At 43.4% G+C, this 22,430-nt stretch overlaps 1 protein-coding gene across 1 annotated transcript; it reads left to right on the top strand.

Annotated features, from left to right (window-relative positions):
- Window positions 1-336: 336 nt before the first annotated feature.
- DYNLRB1 (dynein light chain roadblock-type 1) lies at window positions 337-14,803 on the top strand. Its single transcript, XM_077459147.1, has 4 exons — window positions 337-495; window positions 4,727-4,802; window positions 11,911-12,078; window positions 12,296-14,803. Exons 1-4 carry the CDS (start codon window positions 352-354, stop codon window positions 12,337-12,339), a joined length of 432 nt encoding a protein of 143 aa, XP_077315273.1. The 5' UTR covers window positions 337-351; the 3' UTR covers window positions 12,340-14,803.
- The last annotated feature ends 7,627 nt before the right edge of the window (window positions 14,804-22,430 follow it).

Below are 22,430 nucleotides of genomic sequence, written 5' to 3'. Positions count from 1 at the left end.
ATGACTGGAGAATGCAAAGTGACACAGAAATGTGCCATCTGTGTCCCATTGTGGATTCTCCCTCACTTCCTGTCCCATAGCCACAACAGGAAGTGAGGGAATTGCTGGCTGTCAGCAGAAATAGGACCCCCATTGGAAGATTTCCCCTCTATTATTGTTCTGCTGTCAAACCAAAATTTGGGATTTTCTTTCTTAAATCTCAGAGCAGGAATACAGCTATTTGGCACCTAAAACAGTCTCTTTCTGTGTGTCTGCCGTTGTTTCGTCACTCATTTTGCCAGTGCCTGTGTCAAGAACAGCTTTAGGGCGTGCGCGGTGGCTTCGACAAAATGGCTCCGGCACCGAAGACACATGCTCTTCCAGCGAGCTGCTATTGGCTGTTTGCTGCCCAGCTGTAAGGGGCAGGGCAAGCGAGGGTTTGGCCGCTGGGTGACGCTACTTTGCGCGCATGCTCGGTGTGAACCGGTGACACCGGGAGACAAGGCGGCGGACATGGTGAGTGATGGGATGCTCTATGGGATAAAAACGTTACCGGGAACCGTTTTCGCGATTCTTTCCTCCGCTAGGGAGATCCTGACCTGGTGTTACATGGCGAATCATGCTGGAGGGGAGAGTTACTAGGGGCGGTGACGTCAGCTGGCCTCACCTGTGATTGGTTCCCAGCTATATGAAGCTGCTGCTTTATGTCCTGTGTGCATTGTTATCACATACAGAGCTGGGCCTGTGTGTTTTTTGTTTTTTTTTGGGGGGGGGGGGTATTTTTGTGTGTGTGTGTGTGTGTGTGTGTGTGTGTGTGTGTGTGTGTATATATGTGTGTATGTATGTATGGAACCTTTGGACCGCCTCTCATTTAAAGGGGAACAATATGGGGGACAACACTTGGTTGCCATGTTACAATTTACCTGAAGAGTGTTTACTTCCTGTATATATAGCTGTGTGGGGCAGCCATATTTGTTTTTGTCTGACCCCTCGTTATCTAAGGCGCTAGGTTCACACCTTCTACGTTTTGCAAACATACGCAAAATTGTGCTTTTTTTTCCTGACATGCACAGAAACGCGTTGCCCTTTAGCAGACGTGCGGTGGTGCCATTCATTGTGCGTCTTGGATCACTTCTGCAGGTGGCGGAAGGGAGTCTGCCCTCCCCGGGCTCCCCAGTCCCATTGCATGTTGTTGCGGCTGATGGCGATGGCTGTCCTGTACAGAGAGAAAGGAACTGATGTTGTCTCTCTCTCTCTTTCTCTCTCGAAACTGGGAGCGATTAGTATTTTGGCACTTCCAGTTCCACCTCTTTTTTTACCTGGCTGTTAGCAGCCAGGAAATTAGCCGATCAGACCGATCGGCTGCATGGAAGGCCAGAGGAGAGATTTGGGGTCTTATAGACCCCAGATCTCTCCATAAAGAGGACCTGCCATGGCCCATGCTGTCACAAGGGATGTTGTTCCTCCCTTGTGATAGCAATAAAGTTAATCCTACAAAAAAGTGTTAAAAAGAAAAAGCTTCAGGCATACATAAGTGCGCACGCATATGTAAACGGTGATAAAACCACCCATGTGAGGAATTGTCACGAACATCAGAGTGAGAGCAATAATTCTAGCACCAGATCTCCTGTGTATCTCTAAAATGGTAACCTGTAAAGGCGTTTTAAATCGTCACCTAATGAAGAATTTTAAGCACCGTAGTTTGCCGCCATTCCATGGGCAGCCACAATTTTAAAAGCGTGACATGTTGGGTATCTATTTACTCAGCGTAACATCATCTTTTACATTATACAAACAAATTGGGATAACTTTACTGTGGTTTTTTATTTTTATTTTTTTTATTTAATCCATTAAAATATTTTTATTTTTTTAGGAAAAAATAAAGTGTTCAAAAAATCGCTGTGCAATTAAAATAATTGCAACACTCACCATTTTATTCCCTAGGGCTTCTGGTAAAAATAAATAAATAAATATTGTATGTTTGGGGCTTCTATGTAACTTTCCACCAAAAAGAAGCAAAGTGATTAACATCTGATGGTACCCCGTGTGACTGCAGCACTTTTCTCTGCAGAATTTTGTGATTTTATTTTTTTGTGCACATTCCAAGCACGCAGTAATGTGGACCTGGCATCGGGAACTTATTTTGCACGTTTCTCTCTCTTAGGACAACCCGTTAAAATTTAATGAGTTGCGTTACACACGATGCACGGTAGCTCCTGGAACTGGGGACACACGCTCTGTCGCACCTCTATGGTTTGTACCTACCCTAAGGATAGGTTTGCAGGTTGCTGCCGGGATACATTGTGGTAAAGTGGAACTAAAGTTAAAAATTGCGATCAGGCGGGGGGATTTCAGTAAGTTGCATCACCCTGTACCGGCCGAGGATCCAGCATCTGGATGAAGCTCGTTGGAAAATGTCAGAGGGAGATCACAGATGCTATATGACTCGAGTGTAGGTGTATGTGGAGCGATCCCCACTGATCAAGCAGAATCCGTTCCACGGAGGCCCCGTATGAAAGGGGTCTTAGAAATGAAGGGGTGTGGTCCATTGTGACAGCTGCATGTCATCTTCATGTGATGTCCACCTGGCAACTCCCTGCAGGAGCTGGCGCTGCATTGGCCCGCACATACAACATTGCTAGTGTAAATGCAGCCTAAGCCTAGGTTCACATTGGTCCGATTTGACAGGTCAATTCGCAGGCCAAATCTGCAGCTATTGCCGGGAATAGCACTGTCTGAATCGGTGCGACGCTACACCGGTTCCCAAAAGTAGTTCCTGCACTACTTTTGGCAACTTCAGGTGCGATTTCCATAGACAACTGTGGAGGAACCTGCACAGATGTCTGTCAAATCGCTCCCCTGTCCCTCGGACAGTTGAAATTCTAACCCACAGCAATGTGAACCTGGGCTAAAGCAAAGCCCTAGAATTTGTAATAATTAACCCCTTGAAGACTAAAGCCCCATACACACTATCAGACTTTCTGCAGATTTTTTTTTTTTTTTTGCCATCAGATTTACCAAAACCATGTAGTGCAAGGGCCTGCCTGATTGCATACACATTGATACTCCTAAGGTTTGACCTCATATTATATGGTTTTGGTAAATCCGAAGGGAAAAATCAGCAGAAAATCTGATAAGTGTGTATGGGGCTTCAGCCTTTTTCTGACACTTGTTAGACGCTTACAAGTTAAAATCTGTATTTTTGCTAGAAAGTTACTTAGAACTGCCCCCCCCCCCCCAAATATATTGTTAGCAGAGACCCTAGGCAATAAAATGGAGGCCATTACAATGCGCTTTCATGAAGAAAAAAAAAAAAGGTAAAGTTATCCCATTTTTTTTTTTTTTTCTTTTGTATAATGTGAAAGATGTTAGGCCGAGTAAATAGATACCAAACATGTCACGCTTTAAAATTGCGCACACTTGTTGAATGGTGACAAACTACGGTACTTAAAAATCTCCACAGGCTATGCTATAAATTATTTTTTTTTTTTTATGGTTACAAGTTAAAGAGGAGTTCTAGTTCTAGAATTATTGTGCTAACGATTGCGCTAATACTTCACATGTGTGGTTTGAATACTGTTTACATTTGCGGGCGCGACTAATGTATGTGTTTTCTTCTGCGCTTGAACTGGAGGGATGGGGCTCTTTCATTTGTTTTGTTTTTTTCTTCTTCTGTCCCTATTTTTAATTTTATTTATTTTTTTATCACTTTTTTTGCTGTCACAAGAAATGTACCCATCCCTTGAGATGGCAATAGTCACGTGTCAGGTATTTTTTTGGAGGGATCTGGGGTTTATAAATCCCCAAATCCCTCCTTTTTGAAGCATTAAAAATTTATAATAAAAAGTTTTGAATACTGAATTTTTTTTGGGAATCTGACGCCTTTAAGGGTCCAGTAAACCAGAAGGGATATCATGACATCACTTCCGGGTTACTAGATCCAAGGCCTGATCAAAGCCGATTCCGGCTTTGTTCGGGTCTCCGGCCAGCCAGCGGATATGCCGGCAGGTCACGTGGGACGAGCGAGCCGTGGAAGGCATTGGGAGGGGGGGAAAGTCCCCTCCCGCTGCTTGTAATAACAGCTGAGCGGCCGATTAGCTGCATCCATTGCCATAACAAGAAAGCCAACCGTCTGCTATAAAAGACGGTACCGGAGTACAACCACTTGAAGCAGCAGGCAGCATATATGCATTACGTTGGTGTGAAGGGGTTAAATAAACTACCCTTACAGTGGGGGCCCCCCACATTGCTCATTAGGAATACGCTGTAATACTCACCTTATTCCTCACTTTGCTGCTCCCCTTTTCTCTGCTACACTCCAGATTGTGCTGCTTGTCCTCATGTACACTGCAAAAATTATGGTCCTGCATTCTACATGATGGAAGTACAATCCAGAGCACCAAGGCAAAGAGACTTTCAGGAATCGGTTGCACAGTTGACAGGCTTCGTGTACGAAGGAAAGAGCAGAATGAGCAGAGGGAGCACCTCACTAGTTAGCTGCTGCCCTTTCACTGTCCAGTCCGAAGTTTGGTGTTTGAAAGGGGACAGTGCCATATTCCTAGCTGCGGGGCAGAACTGTGGAAATCCCAGGAATGGATGGACAAAAATCGATAAAACAGTCAGAGCGCAGAGAGCGATAACTTAACTCCTCCATCATGTATGATCGTTTAGATCTGAGCACTGCATCACGGGAAGAAGTCGCATGCCTCTGAGGACCATATTTAACATTTTGTTTTTTGTTTTGCAGGCGGACGTTGAAGAAACATTAAAGAGGATCCAAGGGCAGAAAGGTGTACAAGGAATTATTATTGTTAACGCAGAAGGTGAGCGAAAAACCAGTGAAAGAAACAAGAAAAGTATCAGTGTTTTGTTAATGAGGGCTGTTAACAGAAAGTATTTACTGGTGTTGGACTTAAACCCCAAATGAAGATGTCTGGATCATCTTCTCAATGGCCCTGTTGCTACTGGCACAGAGCCGTGTATAAATGTACCTGTTCACCTCCGCCGCGCCACCCACCTGATTGGTGACAATGACACGTTGCACAGTCTACACCAGGGATACGCAATTAGTGGACCTCCAGCTGTGGCAAAACTACAAGTCCCATCATGCCTTTGCCTCTGGGAGTCATGCTTGTGGCTGTCAGAGTCTTGCTATGCCTCATGGGACTTGTAGTTTTGCAACAGCTGCAGGTCCACTAATTGCATATCCCTGCTCTACACTTTATTAACTGCAAGTTGCGATGTGAGATGTTTCATGGCTAGAAAGCAAAGGATCATGCACCCATTTGGGACATGGAATGCAATAAAATCTGGGTAGAACTGCTACCCTCCCCCCCACTCTAATCTAAAACTATTTATTTTTAATTATTTCAGATACTTGTATAGCGCCGTCAATTTGCACAGCGCTTTACATATACGTTGTCGAGGTGGATAAAAATCAATGATTTTTAACAAAATTATTTTTTTTTTTTTATCAAATTTATTTTAATAAAATGCTTTTGGAGTAAAAAGCTATCTAAAGATAGATTGCTATTTAACCACTTCAGCCTCAGAAGGATTTGCCCCCTTAACGACCAGGTCATTTTTTTGAGATACGGCACTGCGTCGCTTTAACTGACAATTCCAAAGTCGTTCGCTGTACCCAAACAAAATTCATGTCCTTCTTTTATTTTTTTATTTTTTTTACCACAAATATAGCTTTATTTTGGTGGTATTTAATCACCTCTGCTTTTTTTTTTTTTTGTTTTTTGTTTTTTTTTTGCGCTATAAACAAAAAAGAGCGACAATTTTAGTTTTTGCTATAATAAGTATCCCCGAATAAAAAAAAAAAAAACAAAAACAAAAAAAAAAACGTTTCTTCATCAGTTTAGGCCGATATATATTTTTGGTTAAATAAAAATCACAATAACTGTATATTGATTGGTTTGCACAAAAGTTATAGCGCCTACAAAATAGCAATTTTATTATTATTTATGGGGGGATTCTAGTAATGGCGGCAATCAGTGACTTTTATCAGGATTGCGGCGGACAGATTGGACACTTTTGACACATTTTTGGGACCAGTGACCTTTATATAGCAATCAGTGCTAGAAAAATGCACTGATTACTGTATAAATGTCACTGGTAGGAAAGGGGTTAACACTAGGGGCCGATCAAGGGGTTAAATATGTTCTCTCAGTATGTTTCTTACGGTGGGGGATGTGACTTGCTATAGGAGAAGCCGGATTGTTGTTCCTAGCTAGTAGGAACAGACAATCTGTGTCTCCTCTCCTGACAGAACCGGGATTTGTGTGTTTACACACACAAATGCTGGTTCTGTCGCGAGTGGCCGGAGGTCATCGCGGCAGCTGGGGCCCCAAGCATTGGCTCCCCTGCAGTGGGCACGCGCGCCTGCTTTAGCTGTTTAAAGGGCTGGCATACAGCTACGCCAATTTGCGGGAGAAAGCCGACCTGCCGCCATAGAATGATGGCGGCTGGTCGGCTAGTAGTTTAAAGTGGTTGTATGGTCTTAATTTGAACTTTTAGGTCCATCAAGTCCAACCCATGTGTGTGATTATATGTCAGTATTATATTGTATATCCCTGTATGTTGTGGTCATTCAGGTGCTTATCTAATAGATTCTTGAAACTATTGATGCTCCCTGCTGAGACCACCTCCTGTGGAAGGGAATTCCACATCCTTGCTCTTACATTAAAGAACCCTCTACGTAGTTTAAGGTTAAATCTCTTTTTTTCTTCTAATTTTAATGAGTGGCGACGTGTCTTGTTAAACTCCCTTTTTTGAAAAAGTTTTGTTGGGGTCACCAGTACAGTATTTGTAAATTGAAATCATATCCCCTCTCAAGCGTCTCTTCTCCAGAGAGAATAAGTTCAGTGCTCGCAACCTTTCCTCATAACTAATATCCTCCGGACCCTTTATTAGCTTTGTTGCCCTTCTTTGTACTCGCTCCATTTCCAGTACATCCTTCCTGAGGACTGGTGCCCAGATCTGGACAGCATACTCCAGGTGCGGCCAGACCAGAGTCTTGTAGAGCAGGAGAATTATTGTTTTTATCTCTGAAGTTGATGGTTCAGCTGTTATGGCACTTAAAGAGGAAGTAAACCCTCTGGAAAAAAAATAAAATAAACACCCTGCAAGACAAAGGCATAATGAGCTAGTGTGCATAGCATACTAGCTCATTGTAAATTACTTACCTGAGATCGAAGCCCCCACAGCGGTCCTCGTCCCCTCCTCTGTCGCCGCCATATCGCCTGGAGTGACTTCCGGGTATCACAGTTCCGGCACTGTGACTGGCCGGAGCCGCGATGACATCACTCCAGCGTATGCGCGGGGAAGCCACCACTAACAGCATGATCGCCGTTAGAAATGGCACGCTCAGTGCACCTGTGTGCCGTAGACAGCGGTGCCTGTCTTTTGCAAATCTCTCCTAAACCGTGTAGGTTTAGGAGATATTTCTTGCAACTACAGGTAAGCCTTAATCTAGGCTTACATGTAGGTAAAAGTGGTCTGTAAGGGTTTAAAACCACTTTAACCACTTCAGCCCCGGACCAATTGTCAGCCTAAGGATCAGAGGTCTTTTTACAATTTCGCACTGCGCTGCTTTAACTGGTAATTGCGCCGTCATTGCAATGTTGTACCCAAACGAAATTTGCGTCCTTTTCTTCCCACAAATAGAGCTTTCTTTTGATGGTATTTGATTGCCTCTGCGATTTATTTTTATTTTTTGCGATATAAATGGAAAAAGACCGAAAATTTTGAGGAAAAAAGATATTTTCTACTTTTTGTTATAAGAAAAATCGAATGAACTCAATTTTAGTCATACATTTAGGGCAAAATTTATTCAGCCACATGTCTTTAGTAAAAAAAAAATGTCAAGCGTATATTTATTGGTTTGCGCAAAAGTTATAGCGTCTACAAACTAGAGTACATTTTCTGGAATTTACACAGCTTTTAATTTGACTGCCTATCTCATTTCTTGAGGTGCTAAAATGACAGGGCAGTACAAACCCCCCCCCCCCAAATGACCCCATTTTGGAAAGTAGGCACCCCAAGAAAATTGCCGAGGGGCATGTTGAGCCCATTGAATTTTTTATTTTTTTCTGTCCCAAGTGATTGAATAATGACAAAAAAAAAAAAGTTTACAAAAAGTTGTCACTAAATGATATATTGCTCACACATGCCATAGTTATATGTGAAATTACTCCCCAAAATATATTCTGCTGCTTATCCTGAGTACGGGGATACCACATGTGTGGGACTTTTTGGGAGTCTAGCCGCGTACGGCACCCCGAAAACCAATCACTGCCTTCAGGATTTCTAAGGGTGCAAATTTTTGATTTCACTCCTCACTACCTATCACAGTTTCGAAGGCCATAAAATGCCAAAATAACACAAAATCCCCCCAAATGACTGCATTTTGGAAAGTAGACACCCCAAGGAAATTGCAGAGGGACATGTTGAGCCCATTGAATATTTTTATATTTTTGTCCCAAGTGATTGAATAATGACACAAAAAAAAAAAAAAAAAATAAGTTTACAAAAAGTTGTCACTAAATGATATATTGTTCACACATGTCATAGTTATATGTGGAATTGCACCCCAAAATATATTCTACTGCTTCTCCTGAGTACGGGGATACCACATATGTGGGACTTTTTGGGAGTCTAGCCGCGCACGGCACCCCGAAATCCAATCACTGCCTTTAGGATTTCTAAGGGTGCAAATTTTTGATTTCACTCCTCACTACCTATCACAGTTTCGAAGGCCATAAAATGCCAAAATAGCACAACCCCCCCCCCAAATGACCCCATTTCGGAAAGTAGACACCCCAAGCTATTTACTGAGAGGCATGTTGAGTCCATGAAATATTTTATATTTTGCCACAAGTTGCAGGAATATTACAATTTATTTATTTTTTTGCACAAAGTTGTCACTAAATGATATATTGCTCACACATGCTATGGGCATAAGTGAAATTGCACCCCAAAATAAATTCTGCTGCTTCTCCCAAGTATGGTGATACCACATGTGGGGGACTTTTTGGGAGCCTAGCCACGTATGGGACCCCGAAAACCAAGCACTGCCTTCCGGATTTAAATATAAAACGCTACCAAAAAAAACTGTTTGCGATCGCAGGGATGAGGCCTGACTCTGCGAACGCTGCAGTTATGTGTTTAGTGTTTTGTAAGTGACAGTGATCGATCGATACTGCACTTGGGTGGGCTGGGCGGAGGGGGAAAACGCAGGTGCTAGCAGGTATCTGGGCTGATCCCGCTAACAATGCGTTTTTTTGGAACCCTAAACTAAACTGCTGGGGACGCTAGTATAGATCTGATCAGTCAGATATTGATCTGTTCAGATTCTATACCACTACGGGAGGTGTATGCTTTGCGCGTGGGTGTTAGCGGTACTGGCACTAACCTAGCGCTGCCTGGGGCGACGCAGACCCTGACCCTAAAACCTAATTGATATCACCAGCCGGGTGATCAGGGGGTTAAACCTTTATTGGGTAATAAATGGTGGGTGCCCTGATGCTATAAAAAGCAAACTAACTAACCAGAGTCACCCGTAACACTTATACGGTGATCACTGGTGAAAGGGTTAACTAGGGGCAATCAGGGGGTTCAAATCTTTATTAGGTAGTATATGGGGTACCTAGCGCTATATAAAAACCTGACGGGGAACCTAAATAACTAACTGGCTAACCAGCATCACCAGTGACACTTATACGGTGATCGCTGGTGAAAGGGTTAACTAGGGGCAATCAGGGGGTTAAAACCATTATTGGGTAGTATATGGGGTACCTAGCGCTATAAAAACCTGGCGGTGAACCTAAAAAAATAACTAGCTACTTAGCGGCACCAGTGACGCTAATGCAGCGAACAGAAAAACGATCGCTTAGTGACACTGGCAAAAGGGGGTGAAAGGGTTAACTCTAGGGGCAATCAGGGGGTTAAACCTTTATTGGGGGGGTAGGGGCTACCCTGGACCTAACACTAACTGCCCTGACAGTTTTTACTGTCACAACTGACACTGAATGCAGTGATCAGTAAATAAATGATCACTGCAATCAGTGACACTGTGACTGGGAGGGGGATCGGGGGGGGGGGGGGTTGTGTGCCTACATGTCAGTGTAGTGTTGGTGCACACTTACTTTCACTGTTCTCCTCCCCCACCCGCTGGAGGGCAAGCACGTACACGTACGTGCTTGTGCCTGTCGGTGCCATTGCACCGACACGTACATTGCCATGCGGTGGTCCTTAAGTGGTTAAAGTGGTTGTAAACCCTTACAAAACACTTTGACCTACAGGTAAGCCTAGATTAAGGCTTACCTGTAGGTCCAAGAAATATCTCCTAAACCTATACGGTTTAGGAGATATTTGCCCGAAGACACGCACCGCTATCTGCGGTGCATGCGCCGCATTTTCAACGTCGGAGCTGCCGCGCATGTCGGCTCCCGTGCGCATGCGCGGGAGTGACGTCATCACGGCTTCGACGAATGACAGTGGCGGAGCTGCGAGACCCACTGAGAAGATGGATGCGCCGGACTACAGGGGACAGCGGTGACTTCGCTGGCTCCTGTGTCAGGTAAGTGACACATAATGGACTACTATGCGATGCATAGTAGTCCATTATGCTTTACCTTTGCAGGGAATGAAAGAGGAAGTAAACTCATCAGGGTTTACTTCCTCTTTAAAGAGCAACTGCAGTCTTCTCACATAATTTGTAATAAAAACATATTTGCCATTCTGAAGCTTCCCTCTAACCACTTTGCATATTATTTTATATATAATGTGATTCTGTACTTGCCAAATATGCTGCAGAAATCTCCCTCTGCAGCCATTTTAACTGTGGGCAGCTGAACTTCCTGGATTTACACAGACACAGATCTCATTGGCCATCTTATGAAACCTCTCTCCCCCACCCCCCCCCCTCCCCTTTCCTGGCAAACTCTCATGAGAGTGGGTGAGAGCGCTGTGCATGATGTCATAAGCCTAGACTAATGACCAGACAAGAAACGGGAAGTGGGCTGTATAAGGTATGTACTGGCATAAAAAAAAATAATGTTTTACTATCCAAAGTTAAAACCACAAAGGCAGAAGATTTAATAGATGGAAAGATGAAAAAAATGACTGAAGTTCCACTTTGAAGCTCAACTCCAGCCTTCCCAGATCATTTTGTCTTTGATGTGGAATCCCCACCCATGGTCCAGTGTTGTAGTGCTAATATACATCTGCTTTCTGCTAAACACAGTTCTGTACAGAGGGAGCAATCTGTCAGTTTTTCATCCCATCCCTGCAAAGGCACGCATTTAACCCTTGGTCGCCCTAGAAATGAATCCCTTCCCAGCCAGTGTCATTAGCACAGTGAATAGTATTATCACTGATCACTGCATTAGTGTCACTGGTGATGTCAGCGGCAGTCAGTTTCTCCCCAGAGTCAGTTAGCGTCAGATTGCTCGCTGCAGTATTAAGTCGCTGATCACCACCATTAGTAGTATATAAAAAATAAATTAAAAAAAATGCAGTATATAGCTGATCGTTTTGTAGACTAACTTTTTTGCAAACCAATCGATATACAGCAGCAATAATAGACCTCCACCATGTAAAGAAAAATATCCCCCAGCAGCCAGCATCAATAGACTTTTCCAGCACCCGTTGCCATTACATACAGTCAGTGCTGGAGGTGCTGGAACTGCGTTCCTCCACGTTCCCGCTGGAAAAAAGCCCTGCTCTGCACCATGGTGTGAACGGGCCTTTCAATCTGAGGCTGTAGCTGCTGGTCCCACAGAAAAGAGGACGCTGGAGAAATAGAAGACTAGACCATGTTTGTTCACAGCGCTCCACCTTTAGAAACAACTTTCATTATAATTTTTTTTTTCTCATCTACTTCACATACTTCTCAATAATGCATATTTATTTCTTTTGTAGGAATTCCCATTAAGAGTACTATGGATAATGCAACTACTGCACAGTATGCAGGTCTAATGCATCATCTAGTGACAAAAGCCAGATGCTCATTGCGGGATATTGACCCCCAGAATGATCTGACATTCCTCCGGTTGCGATCAAAGAAAAATGAGATCATGATTGCTCCAGGTAAGATCTCTACTCAACATACATCTCCTGACATCTCCTACGACCGGTCATACTTGGATTCGAATTTTATACCATTAGTGGGCCACAGCAACGGCCGATTTTTGTGTGTCCATCGAATTTGAGTGACCGGGCATGTTGGAATTTTTTTTCTTAAAGACCAACGATTTTCTAATCGTTATTATTGCCCTTTAATAATAATTGTTCTGTTTATTTTCAGATAAAGACTACATGTTAGTGGTCATCCAGCAGCCATCGGAATGATCACTCCATTGATCGCAGCAATCCTCCTTTTTTGTTATTGAGTATGCCTCTGTGTTTTGTGGACCTGCCTAAAGCAGAATCTGAATGGTGAACACCAAGGACCCCCCCACAGATCAAGACTACATGAAAGCCTTGTATGTTTACTTCTCACGCCTGCTGTCCTGGGTACTCATTGCAGAGAGGAATACAGTACATTGGCCTGCTGTTCTATAGCACTGGTGCTCGGCTCCGGTTCTTGGGGCCCCTAACACTATGCATGCTTTTCTCTTCATTCCCCCCCCCCCCCCCCCCATTACTATTGAGAACGTGTTGCTCTGTTATGCTGGCCATGCAGTCAGTTTTTATATTTGATTTGTCCAAATGACCAACAGTTGTATAATGTGTGGGGTTTACTCGCTGTGTATAACCAAAATGGATTTGGGCCATTTCACTACTTGTTTCTAATTTATAACACCGGTGCCTCCCAGCCCTTTAAAGTGATGGTAAAGGCTTGTGTGTTTTTTTTTTTTTTTTTTTTTATAAAAAATAACAAACCTGTTATAATTACCTGCTCTATGCAGTTGGTTTTGCACAGAGCAGATCCTCCTCTTCTTGGGTCCCTCTTTGGTGATGCTGGCCCCTCCTTCCTGTCTAGTGCCCCCACAGCAATGGGGGGGGGGTACCTGAGCTGAACTGTAGCTGTGTGTGTCCATTCAGATACAGAGCTGCCATTCGGCCCCACCCCCTCTCCCCCCTGATTGGCTAACTGACTTTGACAGCCGCGAGAGCCAATGGTGCTGCTGCTGTGTCTCAGCCAATCAGGAGGGAAAGTCCCAGACAGCCCTGGACAGAGGTGGCGCTCAGGTAAGTATTAGGGGAGGCTGCTGCACACAGGAGGATTTTTACCTTAATGCATAGAATGCATTAAGATAAAAAAAAAACCTTCTGCCTTTACTACTCCTTTAAGGGCTTTGTGATGCTGGGAGGGTGGGGTTTATGATCATGTGACCGCAGTGATTTTCTGTCACAGTGGTTACATGATCAGAAAGGGGTGCATGCTCTCGGCACAGGTTTGTTTACACTTTGATGTGGAAAAATATGTGACCTCTCTGTGTCAAGGCCCACTCTCCAAGAGGCCACATATTTGCATACTCTCTGCAACCAAGAGGTTAAAGTTCTTCTTTGCTGTCTATCTCCCACAGTGGAGATTTTCACTGTCTGTTCTGGAGATGCAACAGGAAGTTCTCATTTTTGTTGTCATCAGCAAGGTGTCCCCGGTGGAAGACTTCCCCTCTCCTCTTGCTCTGATGTCAACTCATCCAGTTGTTTTTTATTGCTTTGGAATTCCCCTTGCTTTCTGTCTCAATGACAACCGTCTTCAGGGCAAATGGGGTCAAATCTTATAGCGGGGACACAGACAACAATAAAAATTCAACCAAACCCTTCTCCCAGCTCTATCCAAAAATTCCCTTTACATATACTTTACATACCAGAATAAATCTAGCTTTTTTCAGCTCAGCCCAGTGAGAATTAAAAATTACAAATGCATGCGAATAATAAAGATCTGTATCCTTGTGTTAAAGAGGAAGTAAACCCTGATGGGTTTACTTCCTCTTTGATTCCCTGCAAAGGTAAAGCATAATGGACTACTATGTATACTAAGTATACTACGCATAGTAGTCCATTATGTGTCACTTACCTGACACAGGAGCCAGCGAAGTCACCGCTGTCCCCTGTAGTTCCGAGCATCCATCTTCTTGGTGCACGGGAGCCGACACTCGCAGCATGTCGCCGCAATCTGCGGCTTACCCAGTGGCAGTCTTCAGGTAAATATCTCCTAAACCGTGTAGGTTTAGGAGATATTTCTTGGACCTACAGGTAAGCCTTTAATCTAGGCTTACCTGTAGGTCAAAGTGGTTTGTAAGGGTTTACAACCACTTTAAATATTTGTGAATTGAGCCTAAAGCCTTACTCCAAATGCCAATGGTTATACAGATAAGCTGGGTACCTGTGCCCAAGTATAATGAGAGACATGCACTGTTAGAGGACACCGAGGTCCAAACTGGATGCCAGTGTTGTGTAGAATGGAACCAGGGCCGTCTTTAATATTGATTGGACCCTGGGCAAACACTTTTTTTTGGGCCCTCACAAATCCATTTATCAACTATTTGTGGGCCGTGTGGACTCAAGAGGCAGCTGCTTTGGACCCCACAACAATGACTTGGCCCAGGGCAGCTGCCCCTTTTGCCCTGTGTTAAAGATGGCCCTGTATGGAACCCAACAAGTCCCATGATAAATAGCTGTACTGGGGGTATATTGTGCTTTATATAGACTGTAAGCTTATTAATGTATTAATATAATAAAGTGCTTCTGACATTTTTGTAGCAGGCTTATGTGCGTGGGAAAGTCTTTATATAAACCGATGTCCATGATGAACTGCCGCATGGAGTTTGTTAGCTCTGCATTAAAAACCTGTTCCATTCTATCTCAGGTTTTTTTGTGTGATCGTTTCCAGAGCTGGTAAAGGTCCTTCAGGAAATGGAGACGTAAAGCCGAAGTCTATTTGAGTTGCCAAGGTTCCTCATTTCCCTCATCAACATTCTCTTAAAACCTTTCCGTTGTAATGACTGCTGTTATGCCTCATACACACAATCGGATTTTCTGAGGGGAAATGTGTGATGACAGGCTGTTGGTGGAGGATCTGTCCATGTGTACGTTTCATCGGACAATTGTTGGCCAACTTTCCGCGGAAAAATGTTGGATGGCAGGTTTTAACATTTTCTGCGGACAAATGTCTGTTGTTGGATTTTCCGTGCGTGTGTACACAAGTCTGTTGGACAAAAGTCCAAAGTACGAACATGCATGCTCGGAAGCAGGGACAAGCCAGAAGCGGTGGTTCTTGTAAACTAGCTTTTGTAATGGAGGATTAACATTTGTGACGCTGCAAATTTTGAAATGCAGCGCACATTCTCTTCTTTAATGGAATAATAATGAAACTGCTTTGCTGGTGATACTGATGGAGTTATAGCAAACAAATTTTCAAAGGCTTTTTTTTTTCCAGTGATATCAATAATGTTTATTATGCATTTTTTTTTTGGGCAAGTTACCATTATCCCAACTATGTTGGTGTCCCTTGTCAATTTTACATTGTATTTTTTTTTTTTTTTTTATGTAACTGCCTACTCCCAACTCTTATTTGAAGTAAAAACACATAGCCAAGTATTATTCTACACCTTTTTTTTATTTTTTTATTTTTTTTATTGTGCATTAAAAAAAGAAAACAAATAAAATTAGACATGATATCTGCCAATAGAACTTAACCAAAAAGTGCATTCTATACATCCGAAAATATACTAAATCAAATCATTATTCAACCAAAAAAATAATAATGTCAAAGCAATAACTCCAAGGCCAATAATAAATAACACGTTTATCTCCTCCGATTCCGCAACATGTCTGGTTGATGATTAGCTGTTCAGAAATGAAATGAAATGAAAGGCACCAAATGAAAAGCGCAAATCAACACTCACCAAACTTTTACTAACACAAAATTAGCAGAAGGAGCCCAAAGGGTGGCGCTAAAGAGCTGAAAAACAATGTAGGATGTCACTACGTTCGTATTTGTTGGCCAACAATTGTGTGGCCGTGTGTATGCAAGACAAGTTTGGGCGAACGCCCTTTGGACAAAAGTCCACGGTTTTGTTGGCCAACAATCCGATTGGGTGTATGAGGCTTTAGAAATGCCAAGGCCCCATACAACCTACCTGACCCACTCCCCATCCTGCAGTGATCCCCTGTACCCTCAACATCCAGTAAGAGGGAGAGGAGGAGAAGCTGTCAGCACTGCCGGAAGAGCACACATGGGGGCCCAGCAGCAGCAGGAAGAAGATTATTTGCAGGAGAATTGATCGGTGTGGCAGGGGGCTTTTACTAAAACATACCCTCTCTAGTTCCCACCTGCAGCTGCTTAAAGCTGGTGGGAGGGGGAAGAGATGAAGCCAGCCTTCAGCTGCTCCAGAGAGATCCATACAGGTGATCGGTTCCTGTAATTCCCCCCAACACCCCCCGCCACACCGGACCGGTCACCCCCTACTGTCCATAATGATTCCTGCTGCTGCTCAGCCCCCCTGCTCAACTGAAGGGGCCTGGGCCCAGTACGGGAGGACTGCTGGTACCCCCTTATCAGCGGGCCTGGTTGTAATTCCATATCTTATTATAGACCTAATTATATCATCATTTGGTCTCTGTATTTTCCTGTGCAAAGCCGGCAGATCATTACTGGTGGGAAGGGGCAAGCAGGGTGATGTACAGAACTTGCTGAAAACATCATCCCTGATGCAAGCAGTGGACTGACTTGGGAATAGCTATGCAAACATCAACGTGCTTTGATTGGTGGCTGTCAGTCAGGAGGAGTGGGTATTCCTAGGCAGGCTGTATTTACATGCTGCTGCTATGGGTAACACACACATGGGAGTCCCTATGACCGACAGAACTAAAATACAGAGAATGAAAGGGCTTTGATGATGCTGAATGTCCCTCAGCCAGGGCTCTATCTGAATTGCTGCAGCTTCTAATGCACAGTGTGAGAAGATCACAGTATGCAGTAAGCAATTTCAGGGCAGGAAAGGAGCCTTTTATGGCACGCCTTGAATGTAACTATTTTGAGAAACGGTGACATCATTGGATCTTTTTTTTTTTATTGTAAGATCAGCATACAAAATAAAGAAAGGCACAGTAACCAAGATACAAAGTGGGGTGTTGCAGGCTTATATCGATGGATGCAGTCTATATAATTGTCATCAAGATATCAAAATACAGACCCCCTGTTGTGTTTTTTTTTTTTTTCTTGCAATGTGTAGCTGTGATTCGGCTCTAAAAGGATTTTAGTTCCCCTATAGATTGGTTTCACTGCATGCATTGTAACAATCAGGCATAGGTGTGAATAAGCCCGTATAGTTTCCCATATACATTAAACTGCAGTGCATAGTTGTAAACCAAACTCATGTGGCGACTTCTACTTAAAATACATTTTCATGCAGGAAAATGCTGTACGAAAATGGAAAAGTATGAATAGGCCTTTAAGCAGAAAAATAGTTTAGGTAGCAAGTGACCGCTATCAATTGGCCTTAGTCCAATATAGGTTCAATATTGAGTTGGCCCACTTTTTGCAGCTATAACAGCTTCAACTCTTCTGGGAAGGTTGTCCAGAATCTTAAGGAGAGTGTCTATGGGAAAGTTTGACCATTCTTCCAGAAGCGCATTTGTGAGGTCAGGCACTGATGTTGAACAAGAAGGCCTGGCTTGCATTCTCCACTCTAATTCATCTCAAATGTGTTCTCTCAGGTGGAGGTCTGCGCCGGCCAATCAAGTTCCTCCACCCCTAACTTGCTCATCCATGTGTTTATAGACCTTGCTTTGTTCACTGATGCCCAGTCATGTTGGAACAGGAAGGCCATCCCCAAACTGTCCCCACAAAGTTTGGAGCTTGAAATTGTCCAAAATGTCTTGGTATGCTGACACCTTAAAGAGGGATTCCACCTACAAAAAAAAATATTAAAAGCCAGCAGCTATAAATACTACAGCTGCTGACTTTTAATAAATGGACACTCACCTGTCCTGGGTTCCAGCGATGCCGAGGCCGATCGATCGCTCGGCTCTCGGCTGCTGCCACCACCATTCTAGGTGAGGGAATCAGGAAGTGAAGCGAATCGGCTTCACTTCCCGGTTCCCTACTGCGCGAGTCGCGCAGCGCAATAGGAATTGTCCGCGCTGTCTCTGAGACCCGTGTGTGTCCCAGCAGACAGCGCAGCAGGGCAGGAAATGGCGTAGACTCCCACGGGAGTCTATGCACGGAAGTGGGTGTAAATACCTGTCTTTGACAGGTATCTCCACTCCCCTCCCCCCTGAAAGGTGCCAATTGTGACACTGGAGGGGGGGAGGGTTCCGATCAGCGGAGGTTCCACTTTAGGGTGGAACCCCGCTTTAAGAGTTCCTTTCACTGGAACTAAGGGGTCAAGCCTAACCCCCTGAAAAACAACTCCACACCATAAACCCTCCTCCACCAAATGATTTGGACCAGTGCACAAGCAACGTCCATAAAGACCTGAATGAGCGAGTTTGGGGTGGAGGAACTTGACTGACTTGCACAGACCTCAACCCGATAGAACACCTTTGGGATGAATTAAACCGGAGATTGTGAGCCAGGCCTTCTTGTCCAACATCAGTGCCTGACCTCACAAATGCGTTTTTGGAAGAATGCTCAAACATCATTCCCATAGACACACTCCTAAACCTTGTGGACAGCCTTCCCAGAAGAGGTGAAGCTGTTCTAGCTGCAAAGTGTGGGCCAACTCAAAATTGAACCCTACAGACTAAAGTCTCGTACACACGATGCAAAATTTGGAAAGGGGATTGTCGTTTGACAGGCTGTTTTTTACGAAAATTAGAAAAAAATTGTCAAAAATAGTGTACTAACAGTAAGAATTTCGGACAACAAATGTTGGATAACAGGCTAGTACATTTTCCTGCAAACAACTGCTCCACGTCTGATTTTCGGTTTGGTCAGTACACAAATCCGTCACACAAATTCGAAAGTACAAACGCGCATGATCGGAATCAAGGAACGACTGGTAAGAGTTCAGTCTTGTAAACTATTGTTCATAATCTAGAATTAACATTTGTGACGCGGCAACTGATGAAATGTCAAAATTCTCATCTTCTTTAATGGGATAATGATGAAGTTGCTTTGCATGTAGTTATGGCAAACGTATTTTAAAAGGCATTTGTTTTGTATGATCTGAAAATCGCGAATCAACGCTCGCCAAACTTCTACTAGCATGTAATTAGCAGAAGGAGCCCAAAGGGTTGCGTTCGAGAAGTGAACTTCCTCTTTATAGTCTCGTGTTGTCAAACTACAATTTGCGTAGCGTTAGTATGCAAGACAAGATCCTGCCACATGCCCTTTTGACAAAAATCAGACTGTGTGTACGAAGGCTTAAGACTGGAATGCCCTTCATGTGTGTGGAAAGGCAGCCATTCCAAATTTTTTTACATTATAGTATACATATACACGGTAGATGTAGAGATATATATATATATAAACATTTTTTTTATTACTGCTTGCTTTCTTTTGGCCAAGAAATTACTGAATGGAACACTTTCACTGGCGCACAACCAATAGGTTGAAATATGGGTCACTGCATAATTATAAGTTCCTTGCTCCAAGTGGCACAAGTCTAATGCCTCTGTACAAGGGTGATTGACTCCTCTAAGAGCATACAATTATCTCCCATAGATGGAATACAACTGTGCCTCCCCGACTCTGCTGCACAAGACCAGAATATTGTGTAATGTTAAAACTGGCCATTAATACACTTAATAGATTTTAGAGTGAATGCTTATAGGAACTTTAGTATAAAAAAAAATTATGAAAATTCCCAGTAAATTTGTCAACTTGATTTTGGAACAAATAGACTTTAGAAAACTAAAGCCATATATGCTTTTAGGAATGGTCCTTCCAATTTTCTTATTGCGGTTAAGAACAAATGTTGATTTGACTCCACTAACAATTACAAAATTGATCAAATATTCTTAATTACACAAAATTCTACTAGTGTATGGCCAGCTTTTGAATGTTATTACAGGGTTACTTTCATATAGAATAAGGTTCATGGTGCTTGGTACCCAGCCTCTGTGAGTAGCTGAGATATCATGTGATCGATGTGACCAATCATAGCGATTGCATGTAAACAAAACAGTCTAGAATGGCTTTCATTCATGACTGCTTGCTTACTTATGTGATGCTCTGATTGTCCCATAACATGAATGAAAGCCATTCTTAACAGGTAAAACTATTGCGTATAACAGTGATCATAACTGTTATAAGCAATGACAGTGTAAAAAAAAAAAAAAAAATCCCAGATTATCCCCACAGAGTAGTATAGTGTCACTATAAAAATAAAAAAAATCTTAAAAAAAGAAACTACTATTTTTTTATTTTTATTCTTACATACTGTCTGTCATCAGTCAGTATCCCTGATCACTGTCACACCAGTTATTTTTTTTATTTATATAATCTTTATTTAAGGTGTTATACAAAACAAAAGTTAAAAAGGGGTTCACAAGTAGACAAAGAAAAAGTAGTAAAACAGAGAAATATTAGTCATCTTTCGCATTTTACAAAAGACTATATCGCTAACCAGTGATCAGTACAGATCTTATCTTAAGCTAATAAACTGATAAGGGTCATCCTTAGTCCTGGATAATTGATCCCTGTGGACATCCCCCCTTCCCTCAAAATGGAAGTAGCAGGAGGGCCCCCTTTAGTATCAAACAGTATCCCAATCAAGACAGAACCCACCACACAATATTAAACTTGTGGTGCCGATGACCGGAAATAAAAAGGATTCAACTTATTGTTCAATCAATGTGGACATTTTGTTCACTATATTCAAACGTGTTCACTCCTGGTTCAAAGTCTGGCCAGGATCTGCCACCAAGGGGCCAGCACCCAAAGGTTCCTGGCTTGCCAGAGCTAATTGTTTAAATTTGGGGTCGACCAATGCTAGCAGGGCCATGTCTAAGCTGTATGAGACTGGGAACAAATGCCGGAAATGTAGTCCCTCCAGGGTGCCCAAATTGAGTCAAAACTTCTCTGGGTAGCCCTGCAGGTTGCCGGCCACCCCTTCACTTTCATAGTCTCCGCCACCTTCCCAACCCATTCCACCTCGCTCAGTATGCAGGGACTTTTTCAATAAATTGGGATTAGGCATCTAGCCGCATTGAGTAGGTGGGGGAGAGCACTACATTTATATCATGATAGAGGCATGGGGGGATGTGAAGAAGGAAGTGCCTCGGTAATTCAGGGACATCCACCCTAATTCCATCAGAAATATGCTTACTGACCATAGCCCAAATGGGTTTCACTATGGGACCATCCCACCATATATGGTAAAGTGTTCCTCTGTCTGCAACCCCTGCAGCACAAATGCGACGTCGGTGGGTAGATCCTAGACAGGGCCACCAGTACCCGATACCATTGTGAAAGTATTTTGTAATTATTCTCTTGGGTCTTTGACTCCACTGAGCTTGAGTGTGTTAGATGATATAGATAGTTCAATTGTTCATTAGTAAACTCACACTGGCGGTCTCTTTCCCACTCTCTGATGTAAATTGGTTTAGGGCTAGGCTTGACTGCTTCTAATCATTTGTAAAGGCATAGATCATGTGTAGCAGAGGTTCTTGATCTGCTCAAAGGCTTCCAATATCCGTAAGGGTATTTCTAATCTGCGACCCATGATGCTGCAACATGACAAAGTTAGTAAGCTGGTGGTATCTCCAAAAATCAAAGGGGTAACTGCCATAATGCTCCCTAAGGGTATTAAGCGGAACCAAGGTGTGTCCCTGCATAAAGTGCATTAAGCTGTAGATGCCGTCTTTCACCCATGTACGAGAGGACAGCTGCTCTCTGGGGGGGATCAGGGGAAGCCCCCCACCGGGGCCAGTGGTAAAGTTGGGGGGGCCAGGGCAAAGGCCTTGTTCATTCTATCCCAAGCCTTCAGGGTGTGTGCATTAAATGGGGATACCCACTCCGCAAAGGACCCCAGCCTCCTTTGAAACCCAGGGAGCGTATGCCAAGTTTCGACCCGCAATAACCTTTTCCATTTGCACCCACAGTTTAAAGCTTGTATGAAAACTCCTGTTGAGAATACGGGAAGTGCTCAGTAGTAGCCAGCGAGTTAAAAAACCTACAGATGGGGGTTTGCTGTTGTGTAAAAAACCTTAAGAAGTAGGCCTTCATGTATCCATCTGGGCTGGGGCTCTTTCCATTAGGGAGAGAGCGCACCATATCAAACAGCTCGTCGGGAGTTATGGGAAACTCCAAATCTGTCTGCTGCTCGGAGGAGAGGTTAGGTAAGCCTGAGGAGGAAAGACAGGCCTCGATGCGTGCTTGCTTCTGTGCAGTGTCTGTTGGGGAGGTGTTCGAGCCAAGGTCATATAGGGCCGCATAATAGTCACAAAACATCGATGCAATTTTTGAGGTGTGCTGGACTGGTTCACCGGAGGAAAAAGTGTAGTTTATTAAAATGTGACGACATGCGATTTTTCCTAAG

Source organism: Lithobates pipiens, unplaced genomic scaffold, assembly GCF_037356315.1.
Source record: "Lithobates pipiens isolate NorthernLeopardFrog02 unplaced genomic scaffold, aLitPip1_a1.2 Scaffold_28, whole genome shotgun sequence".
Classification (NCBI taxonomy): Eukaryota; Metazoa; Chordata; class Amphibia; order Anura; family Ranidae; genus Lithobates; species Lithobates pipiens.
This window is presented reverse-complemented; position numbering and strand designations above follow the sequence as displayed.

Bases quoted from the DNA above. Each gene is read 5' to 3' on its own strand.
- DYNLRB1 (XM_077459147.1), top strand. From the start codon at position 352: ATGCTCTTCCAGCGAGCTGCTATTGGCTGTTTGCTGCCCAGCTGTAAG. The intron at 4,803-11,910 runs GTGAGCGAAAAA...TTTCTTTTGTAG, and splicing joins TATTATTGTTAACGCAGAAG to GAATTCCCATTAAGAGTACT. The intron at 12,079-12,295 runs GTAAGATCTCTA...GTTTATTTTCAG, and splicing joins TGAGATCATGATTGCTCCAG to ATAAAGACTACATGTTAGTG.